At 37.8% G+C, this 11,989-nt stretch overlaps 1 protein-coding gene across 1 annotated transcript; it reads left to right on the top strand.

The window, feature by feature from the left end:
* Nucleotides 1–4,816: 4,816 nt before the first annotated feature.
* ggt1b (gamma-glutamyltransferase 1b) lies at nt 4,817–11,987 on the top strand. Its single transcript, XM_046861547.1, has 12 exons — nt 4,817–5,125; nt 5,953–6,083; nt 7,190–7,279; nt 7,518–7,710; nt 7,979–8,139; nt 8,290–8,439; nt 8,856–8,992; nt 9,244–9,431; nt 9,771–9,898; nt 10,496–10,608; nt 10,701–10,814; nt 11,641–11,987. Exons 1-12 carry the CDS (start codon nt 4,953–4,955, stop codon nt 11,785–11,787), a joined length of 1,725 nt encoding a protein of 574 aa, XP_046717503.1. The 5' UTR covers nt 4,817–4,952; the 3' UTR covers nt 11,788–11,987.
* The last annotated feature ends 2 nt before the right edge of the window (nt 11,988–11,989 follow it).

Raw genomic sequence — 11,989 nt, 5'->3', positions numbered from 1 at the left:
GTCTTTGTGGATACAGTTTGGGCAAGAAGCACATATTGGTGAAAAAGTCAGGTGTCCCAATACTTTTGGAAAGATATTGTATTGTGGTTAATCTTTTATGGGAAATATAAACCTGCTATTAAGTTCCCTTTGGATCTCAGAGAAACTTGAAACTGGAACTGCAGTAATTTTAAAGGATTAATAAACTATTTTTAATTTGTGGTTTGTTTTTATTATTTATTCACTGATCGTTTTCAGAAACAGTGAGCTGCTGTTCCTGGTCAGTCAGAGCATTAACGCCCCATACTGTTCAGAGCTGGTACTGTAGATGTGGAGACTCTTACAGGGAACCTCATCCCCATCTGTAGGACACCGAATGTCCATTTATTACAGTTCCATCATTGATGAGCTTTTCAACTGTTCACTGATGGACATGTTTACATTTATGGCATTGGATAGAAGATCATATCAATTATAACTTACATTTATCTCATTCATACAACTGAGCAGCTCTGGGGTTAAGGGCCTTACTTAGAGGCCCAGAATTAACAGGTTGGGATTTAAACTCATAACCTTCAGATCCAAAGTCCAATGTCTTAACAACTAACTAATAATCTCCTCTGAATGCAAAAATCCCAAATGCCTGAATGCAAAAAAGGTCCATGGTGTCTGCAGTCCTGAGCTTTTGTAGCAGACTGTTTAAAATACAGTCCAAATCCATCTTCATGGTGTTGAAGTTAAATTCTCAGCTCATGCACATTAGACTGTTTGTGTGGAACCATCTTCAGCAGCAGCGAGTGTTCTCCAATTAAAAAGAACTCTGTACCATGGTAGAGCATCAGGATGAATCCAGCAGATCTGGGAAGAAGAAGGTGGCAGGATCTTTGGTATCTCAGGAACAGGGGCAACATTTATAGTTATTGTTCATGATCCAATATATTTATACAAAGAATTTAGCTCATTTATTATGAAGCAGGAAAGTTGGAAGCAATGCAAATGAATATTTACATTTATAATATTCAAATTTGAATATGAATATTAATATAAAGCAGGAAGTGAATTGAAACAGACTACAAAGTTATTATAAAAAGAAACAAAGCGCAAAACCTGAAACATGGAACAGGAATTTCTACAACATGCACAGAAAGACGGATGAGAGATACGGTGAATGCAGGAATAAAAAGAATCTTTCGCATAAATTCTACGACATCACGTCATCTGCAGTACAAAATCACGTGACATGGTTCAACATGGTGCAGAGTCGTTCCATAATTCCAACCTTCTGTTTTCACTTATAGGCAGTTTATTGCAGATATAAATAGTCATTCCTTCACTCGACAGCATCGTTATTGCTAATAAATCAACCAATTTTTCAAAGGAAGAAAAAACAAATACCAAATGCTTGGGCAATATTCAGTATAACATGGATTTAGTGGTGAAGTAAACAGGAAGCCTGGTGGATCCAAGAGCATGAAATCTGTTCAGGGTGTTACAGTGAAACAGTCCTGAACACACTGAGAAACTCCTTCGCTGTATCTCACTTTAAATGCACTACGGTTGGGGAGGTCCATAAATCCCCTCGTCAAGGACGCAAGTCTGAGTTGTGCAAGCAGATTTATGAGAAAAGATGAAAATGTCATGAGAATTGGACATTTGCCCGACACACACACACACACACACACACACACACACACACACACACACACACACACTTTTAGAGTTCGCTTCTCAGTGCGCTTCCTTCCTGCTGACCACCACATGCAGGATGTCAGAAGTGTCCCAACCTCAATCGCTGTTTCTCATCAGACCCTGAACACAGTGGTGCTCATTCATCAAACAAACATCTAATCAAAACCAGGTCTGTTTTGTGTGTGAACGAGTTTGAATTTACTTCTGAAGACGAGTCACACGCTGCTTAATACTGAAATCCATGCGGATGAATCACTTTGACATCAACACTGCGGCCTGTAGGACTGATCTGATGTTTAGAAAATATTTGTGATAGACGATCCTGCTGATCTGTAGCATCAAACATAAAACCTTCTCCTCCTCATTGTGTTACTCTTTAAAACTCTTTTTTCACAACTGCATCCAAACAAACCCTGCTGACTAGATGCTGTTCAGTACCACATTTATTACACTCTTATAAATATCAATTTACAATTTAATCTCATTATATTCTCATTTGTCTCGTGTTGTTCCACAAGAGGTTTTATAAATATTATTTCTCCAGTCTGGGCTGATATTTTCTTTACATTTTAAACCAGTGTTTATGCTCCTCAATGTTTCCCAGATCAGCATAATGTGGCCTGTTTTTATACCTCATGAGGACGAACAGTAACAGATATGAACTTTCGTACTCTTTTCTCTAAGCAACCGGAACAAGAAGGGACATTTTACATTCCGGAGAAAGTTGGGAAAATTGTTGGGACACTGTAAAATGTAAATAAAAACAGAATTCGATGATTTGCAAATTTCATAAACCCACTTTTTTATTCACAATAGAACATAAAAAAAAAAATGTTGATTGAACCATTTTAAGGAAAAAAGTAGGTAATTTTGAATTTGATGCTGCAACACGTCTCAAAAATATTGGGACGGGGGGGAAACACAATTCTGCAAAAAAGTGCGTGTTATTAAAATGAAACAGTCGAAGAAACATTTTGTAGATTAATGAGGTTCTGACAGCAGGTCAATAAGATGATTGGGTATAAACAGTGTATCTTAGAGAGGCAGAGTTTCTCAGAAGTAAAAATGGGCGGAGCTTCAACCTGTGAAACACAAATGAACGTCTCATCATTTTCAGTACATAAAATCATTAAAAGTTTATGGTATATATTGTGATTTTAAACATTTGCTGTTTTTTGTTTGAGTGTGATTAGAATATGAGATTTCATCACAATCATCACATCCTGAATTTACATTGTACAGTGTCGCAACTTTTGTTGAAATTGTACAGACAATGTGGGAATTTGATCTCTTTGTCACACTCCAGCTTGGTGGTGATGGGATTTAAACTCATGACCTTCATGACATCTTGTAGTCAAGTCAAGTATTCTTTTAGTGTCATTCCAACCACATACACAACCGTCCAGGACCACGGTGCGACACAAGACTACAGAAATGAACACAAAATAACACAAAACACAGAACCTCACAAAACTAACTAGAACAAACTTTATTCGTCCCACCGTGGGAAAATCTCCAAGACCACAGTGGAGAAACCGGCTGGTCTGATCAGAGGAAGACACAATGTTATGTTCGAGCGTCTTCTCCAATTTGCTTATTAAAAGTAGTAACAAAATTACATGCGTAATAAAATGTAAGTTCCATCGACAAGAGAATACTGCAGATACGAACACTTCTGCATCACCTCCAGTTTGGCTTCTGGATGATGTACAGGTAAAGTCATATTTTACTTTATATCATCTGATTCTGAAATTCAATCTGAGACTCGGTTCAAATCAGTTTGTGTACATTTTGTGTTTTTGGTTCTAAAGTTTAGTAGAAAAAGTTGAGTGTCTATAAGTCTGTTTCTCATAAATGTATCTGTAAAGAGCGAGACAGTGATGACTGTGGAGACGACAAAACCACCTGAGATGGCATGAGGTAGAAACCTTGAAAGATTTAAAAAGATAAAAAAAGTGAAAACTTTATCACCTCCATCTTTAAAAGACAATCTCTCACTTTGTGTCACCGTCATTTCCTTCACTTTTGTTATTTTATTTTTTTTGCAGTTCCACGTCTCAGAGTGAAACACTGCTTCTATTTATAAAGGGTTTATTCCCCTCTCCCCTGTCATACACTATTATTACTTTTTACAATGATGAAAACCATTTGTGGGGGTTCAGAGCCCCTTCTTCTGCCTGGTCATTTCCTGTAAGAGAGAAATGAGCGATTCAGGATTCTCTTCTTCCCTCATGAACTTCACAGAGAGAAACAGTCCAGTGACAGAAATACTGAAGAATATTTACAAGTATATTTAATTATTTACTCAACACTGTATAACTGTGTTTTCACCCGCTGTCTTGAGGTCTTACAGCTAAAATGTCACAGCAGGTCAGTCATTAGGAGCTCTGAAGATTTAATGTGAAGTTTTTATGAAGAAAAAAAAATCAGAGTTTCAGGGAGGAAATAAGGAACCTATAAACGTAATGAGCGATTCTCCTTCTGCACCATGTTCCTTCTCTTCCTGCACTGGGAATGGAGACTTCTTCTCCACCTGCTGTGCTCTTATTGGTTGGTTGCATGATTCCTCCCATGTGATAATGATTTATTATTTCAGAGACACAGATTTCAGACGTATGTTCTTTTTTTATATATTGAAGATGTACAAATGGTAAAATAAACACAAACATGGTTGTGAAAAAGCAGCATTATCCTTAGTGGGATAAAAGTTCTAGAGCTACGCGTGTGAATAAATTCAGTTATAAAAGAAAATAAAATCAAAAACACTACATTTTAGGTGGGAAAAAGACCAAACCTGCATATAAACCCGTTACAGAGGAAAGACAGCAGGCAGAATATTAAATCACACTATAATCATTATTGATATGTTTAATTCACACAAGCTTTTGCAATTTGTGTTATTTTAATTCTGCTTTATTCACTATTTGAAAGTCAGAACATTTGACAAGAGTTAATTTTTCACTTCATGCTGCTCGAAACGATTACACATTAAATCCATTTAACTTTGTGAGGTGTAAAAGGTGTACTGGGTTCAAAGGTGAAACCTGGGATAAAGCAGCAGGTCGGAGCCGTAATAAAAATCTCCACAACTCTGGAATTTGCTTTATAGTTTCAAGTTAAAGTTTAATTTTCACCTTCACAGATTAGAGTACACGTGAGATAATCACTATTGAGACAGAAATCGGAGAGACACTGCAGCACTCGGGGACTTGTTACGACCCAGAGCCTGGAATAACTATAATCTCTCAGTGTTTGGGTGTTTGGTGTGGTGTTTTGGTATCAGGATGGTGCAGAGGTTGATGGTGGTGGGTATATTGGTGCTGTTAATTGCTGCACTAGGAACATTTTTGGGTGTGTTTTTTGGATATAGGGACAAACTTTCGTCAGTCGTCACTGAGAAATCGTACGCACATGCCGCCGTAGCAGCTGACGCCGGGACGTGCTCTGAAATTGGCAGGTGAGAGTTTAAGAATTTATTGTCTCCAGTAAAACAATTTGTCAAACAATTTATATTAAATAGATTTTTTTGCGAGTTTTTTAGGTAAATATTTCCTTGATGTTATGTAACAATGCATTTTTACACAATCCATCAGTAGAAAAGTGTATGAGGGCAAACCAATGTTTCTCAACTTGCATCTGTCACTTCCAAAATAGCCCTGATATTGTAATAACATACACCGATCAGGTTAATCATTATACCACCTGCTACAAACCCGTCGATCATCAACAGCATGAACTTCTTCAGCAGTTTGAGCTACAGGAACTCGTCTGTTGGATCGGACCACACGTCCAGCCTTCACTCCTCACGTGCATCAGTGATCCTCCTCCCCACGACCCTGTCGCCAGTTCACCACTGTTCCTTCCTTGGAGCACTTTTGATAGATTCTGACCACTGCAGACCAGAACATCCCACAAGAGCTGCAGTTTTGGAGATGCTCTGACCCAGACGTCTAGACGTCACAATTTATCAAACTCGCTCAAATCCTTACCCATTTTTCTGCTTCTAACATCAACTTTGAGGACAAAATGTTCACCTGCTGCCTAATTAATAAATCCACCCACTGTATACTGTGTATATAATATATATAATGTTATACCTGAAATTAATAATATCTGCTTACTATTATGAATGGCTAAGATACAATCAATAACTGAACATAAAACCTGTAACTATATATATTGTGTGTGTGTGTGTGTGTGTGTGTGTGTGTGTGTGTGTGTGTGTGTGTGTGTGTGTGTGTGTGTGTGTGTGTTTATCTGATCTGATGTTGGTGTGTGTTTCAGAGACATTCTCCTGAAGGGTGGTTCTGCTGTAGACGCAGCAATTGCTGGACTGTTATGTGTAGGTTTAATGAATGCTCACAGTGCAGGGATCGGAGGAGGCCTGTTTCTTACCATTTACAATGCTCACACAGGTACACACACACACACACACACACACACACACACACACACACACACACAAACAATCCTCTTACACAACACTCTAATTCTCATTCATCTAACAGTAAAAGTAGTGTTTTTTCTCTCAGCATTCGGTGTAAATATTTAATGAAATTGATAAAAAATAAACAAAGTCTATGAAACGCGTGAAAGTTCCTTTTATTTCTATTCAACAAACTCGGTTATGTAGCAGATTAAAGATTTACTATGACAAAAAATGTCTAGAAATGTACTACAGACTTTCTTTCCAATGAAAAATCCCTAAAACAGTTTTTCACACTTTCAGAATCTGGACACTTCGTTTCTCCAAACGTTCAGCTAAAATATTTTGTTGTGTCTCTTCCTGAAGATGTTCTTCACTAGTTGGAGATTCTTGTTCATCCCAGAGCAGTTCAGGAGGATTTAGGTGCGGTTACTGGGCAGGTGGTTCCATGACAGTTAGGTGATTACGTCACCGTCACTGCTGAGTTTATTGTAGATAATAATGTTTCATCTTGCAGTAAAATTATTTTTTGAAAAATCCACCTTGAGCGCCATTTTTTATAGTGCAGGAAGTGTAATAGTGGAAGTGGTACAGTAGCTCAGGGGTAACGTTGTTGACCCTCTGCTGTCCTTCTGAAAGGTCTTGATGTTCATCGTAGCAGTTCACACACAACATTCACATTCACAGTCAGATCTTTCGTGGTGTGTGAACATTTTGACAAACTGCAAAGTGCATTTTACTCATCTAGTTTGGAGGTTAATGTAAATATGTTATGTAAATGAGTTATGTAAATAAGTTATGTAAATGAGTTATGTAAACGTGAGAAACTTGCTATTTTTTTACAAAATGATTTACATTTACAGCACAACTCCCTTATCCAAAGCACCTTATAGTAATTTTATTTATACAACCGAGCAGCTTTCGGGGTAAGGGACTTGTGCCTGTGATTTGAACACATTTGGATCTAAAATCCAACCTCTTACACACACACACAACACACACACACAACACACACACATCACACACACATGGATCAGCATGGGTTCTTTTTTTATACTTTTTATAAGATATATATATATATATTTTTTTTTATAGGAAGAGTGGAAACAATTGATGCTCGTGAAACGGCTCCCGCTAACTCCTCTCAGGACATGTTCGGGAACAGCACTGAGCTTTCACAGAAAGGTGATCATAATCCACATAATCCACAATCAAGGGATTGAACCAAACAACCATAACATACATAGGATACATAACAATCTTAATAAAAATAAATGCAGGGTGGGGCTGGTGGTGTAATGTTGAGAGGGTTATTAAATAATAATAATAATAATAATAATAATAATAATAATAATAATAAAGATGATTCTTCCTGTTACGAATGCTTTGATGGGTTAGATGCGAACACTTTCTCGTTTTTCAGGAGGCCTTTCTATCGCTGTTCCTGGAGAAATTCGAGGATACAAACTTGCTCATAAGCGTCACGGCAAACTGGCCTGGAAAGATCTGTTCACACCAAGCATCGAACTCGCTGAGAACGGATTTCCTGTGGGTAAAGCTCTCGCTGGAGCCATTCACCAAAAACAAGATATTATTCGCAATGACAGAAATTTATGGTAAATATCTACTGATGTTCATTAGATAGGACAGATTTTCAGCTCTGTTTCATGTAGAATTCATTCTGAACTTGTCTTTTTCTGTCACTTTGTGTCTCAGTTCTGCCTTTTGTGTCTCGATTCTATGATTTGTGTTTTTTTTTTTTTTTTGTGTGTTTATCAATTTTGTGATTTAATTCCATGCACAGTTCCAGTTTTGTGTCTCAGTCCTGCATTTCTGTTTTCTTTTCCTGTCTCTGTTTTGAATCCTGTGGTTTGTGTTTTCTAGCTCAGTGTTCTGTAACAAAGAAGGAGACATCCTAAAGGAAAATGATATAATTACCTTCCGTAAGCTGGCAGAGACTTATCGGCAGATTGCAGAGGAAGGTGCAGATGCTTTTTATAATGGAACGATTGCAGAAAATCTCGTCAAAGAAATTAAAAGTGCAGGTGGAGTTTCCTTCTGTAAACACTGACACCTCAACAGGAAGTCACAGGAGTCGCCTCTTTTTTAAATGTATAAATACAGAACATGTTATATTGTGTGTGTGTGTGTGTGTGTGTGTGTGTGTGTGTGTGTGTGTGTGTGTGTGTGTTTAGGTGGCATTATAACTATGGAAGATTTACAGAATTACACTCCACTGTTAGATGAAAACCCTCTGAATGTATCAGTGGGTGATTTTACAATGTTTGTGCCAAACGCTCCTTCGAGTGGTCCTGTTCTCAGCCTGATCTTCAACATACTGAACGGTGAGAATACATTTCTCTGGAAAATAAAACATGATTTAATTTAAAAAAAAGATGAAATACCTATTATTTACTTATTAATTAATAAATAAGAATAACATTTATTCCCAATTTGCTGTTATAATAATGTCCACTTTTCTGGGAAGATGTTCCACCAGTTTTTGCGGAGACTTTGTGGAGATTATTTCAGCTACAAGGGTGTTAGTAAGGTCAGGTACTGATGTAGGTGAGAAGTTGAGGAGGTTCCTGGGGTATAGTCAGTGTAAAGCAGATCTTCATGGAGCTGGCTTTGTGCCTCCAACACCAACAGTTTGGGAAAGAATGACACATGGTGGAAAAGTTGTGTCCCAATAGTTTTGCTATTATAGTGTATGTATGTGACCATGTGTGTTCTGATCACCACCTCTTTTCCTTTGCAGGTTATGACTTTACACCAGACAGCGTTTCCAGCACTCAGAAGAAAATTCTCACTTATCATCGTATAGTGGAAGCGTTCAAATTTGCGTATGCGAAACGCAGTGTTCTTGGAGACCCCAAATTTCTAAACATCACTGGTGTAAGTTCTGATGAAAGTCTTTGAACTCCAGCAACACCTGAAAATGACGTGTGTGGATGATTGAGTTAATTCTTAACATTGTTTTGCTAAAAGATTAAAGACTTCGAGGTGAAGAATGTGAAGTTGAATTATAATTAACGCAGCAGCAGTATAATTTATATCCAGTTCTCTGTAGCTGCTTCAGACCCCACCGTGTTAAATATAATGTTTATTCACGTTTCATCTACTGCTTTTACACATCCATTTCCCAGTTTATCCAGAACATCATATCTCAAAGCTATGGAGATTCAATCCGTAAAAAAATCACAGATAACACCACACAAAACGAGAGTTATTACGAACCGGAATATTTTCTTCCGGAAAATCACGGAACGTCTCATATTTCTGTACTGGACAAAGATGGAAATGCAGTCGCTGCCACCAGCACCATTAATCAGTAGTAAGTGGTCAGAATGTAATCTATCTATCTATCTATCTATCTATCTATCTATCTATCTATCTATCTATCTATCTATCTATCTGTCTGTCTGTCTGTCTGTCTGTCTGTCTGTCTGTCTGTCTGTCTGTCTGTCTGTCTGTCTGTCTATCTATCTATCTATCTATCTATCTATCTATCTATCTATCTATCTATCTATCTTGATTTCACTTGATAGAGAGAAGCGGTTAGTTTTATGTTCTCATTCTTATGTTAGAAAACAGTGTAAATTAAAGCTTGTATTATGAATACTGATGTTTTTCTTTTGTTTTTCTTTTGATGTTATTCTTTTTCTCTCCATAGTTTTGGTTCCAAGGTCCTGTCCTCGTCTACAGGAGTATTACTGAATAACGAGATGGATGATTTCAGTTCTCCTCTGATAGTTAACGGATTCGGTGTTCCACCTTCCCCTAATAACTTCATCGTACCACGTTAGTAAACCTTCCGCTTAAGGTTTTCAGAACCTCGATCAATTTGCCTGAATAAGATCTACATTTTGCAGTGCTACAGATGTTACAGATGTTCATTACCTAGTAATATAGTGTCTTATTCTTCTTTTTACTTTAATGGGCTTCTCCCATTAGGGGGCGCCACAGCGGATCCTCCATCTCCACACCCCCCTGTCCTCTACATCTGCCTCTTTCACCCCAACTACCTGCATGTCTTCCCTCACCACATCCATAAACCTCCTCCTTGTACTTCCTCTTTTCCTCCTACCTGGTGTCTCCATCCTCAGCATTCTCCTACTGATATACCCCATGTCCCTCCTCTGCACATGTCCAAACCACCTCAATCTCACCTCCCTCACCTTGTCTCCAAAACGTCCTACATGCACTGTCCCTCTAATAAACTAATTTCTAATCCTGTCCATCGTCATAACTCCCAATGAACATCTCAACATCTTCAGCTCTGCTACCTCCAGCTCCACCTCCTGTCTTTTACTCAATGCCACTGTCTCTAAACTATACAACATCATCCTGCAAAAAAATGCTTATAAATCTGTTTTTTATTTGTTTTCTATTTTGTAGATAAGCGTCCCATGTCCTCGATGTGTCCTGCGATCCTGTTTGATAAAGATAATAAAGTTAAATTGGTGATTGGCGGCTCAGGAGGGACAAAAATCACTACATCAGTTGCTGAGGTCAGGTGTTTTATTCTGTTAAAAACTGACAAGAAGATTTTGGAGTTTTTTTTGTTTTGTTTTGGTGTTTAAGTAACAAATTTGTCTTTTAGGTCATTTTAAAATCACTATTCTTCAACTATGATCTGGAGAAAGCCATTTCGGATCGCAGAGTTCATCATCAGCTCAGTCCGAACTTCACTGTGTTAGAGTCAGGCTTTGATGACGTGAGTGAAAATTTATTATAAACATTTCTTTCTTTTTTTGTCTATATGTTTAACCTATGAAAATGAATGTGTGAAATAAAGACACTGAATATTCAGTAGAGTGAAATATTAACTGGAATTTTACATTCTATGACTTGACGGTTCCTCGGTCAGACATTAAACATCTACGCTGTTTTGGTTGTTTGAACTGTAGTGAATGAGATCACATGACATCACTACATTAAACAGAACTCTTCTCTCCCCACTGTACTGAGCGTTTCGACGTATCGCATGTCACATGTTGCTGTAGTTTTTTGCGATTTCTAATACATGGTTGTTTATTGTTCACGTGTGCTCACGTGATGCCACGTGCAATCAATATTGTGCTCAGAAGGCGACTCTCCTGTTGGTGCTGAGCGTTTTGATATGCCGCACATCATTTAAGATTTTCTGATGAGTTAATTGGTTAACGAGCACGTGGCCTGACTAATTAACCTCTCAATCGACTCCCCCCCACTGTGCTGAGGGTCTTCGCGTGTCAAACGTCAAACAATTTATCAATAATACTATCTGTTATCTAATATTACTAATAATATCACATACTCTTAAACACCGAAATACGTGGATTTTAAATGATGTCACATTATTACCCACAATGCACTTCTTACTGCAATTCTAAAATGCTATTATTTGTTGTTATATACAGTTTGTCCAAAACAATTTGATCGGCAGTGTGTTTAAAGAAAACAAAGGAAAAAACATTTTTATGTCTTAATAAATGACCCTCCTCTCTTATATATAAGTTGAATAAGCAGTGTGTATGATATGGTCCTGTCTCCCCGTGCAGGCTGTAATGGAAGGTCTTATGAAGAAAAATCACCTGATTGAGATCTTGACATCGACGGGTGCTGTGATTCAGGCGATCCTACAAGACGATAATCGTCTTTACGCTGAATCTGACCCTCGAAAGGGAGGACACGTTGCAGGATACTGACGAACCCTGTTTCTTTCTTTTCCACTATTTATTCATGTCTTCTGTTTTAGCATTTAGCATTTGTGTTATTAAATTGATCAGACTGTCGTGTGGCCTTTCATGCTGTGATCATGTGAGAGATTACAGACTGAGGTTTACACCAGAATCTGATTTTGTGTCTTTGTATGTGACTTAAGTTAAAATTAAAGTTTGATTTGGAACC

Source organism: Silurus meridionalis, chromosome 11 (genome assembly GCF_014805685.1).
Source record: "Silurus meridionalis isolate SWU-2019-XX chromosome 11, ASM1480568v1, whole genome shotgun sequence".
Lineage (NCBI taxonomy): Eukaryota > Metazoa > Chordata > Actinopteri > Siluriformes > Siluridae > Silurus > Silurus meridionalis.
Note: the sequence above shows the minus strand (reverse complement) of the source record. Positions and strands in the feature narration are given on the sequence as shown.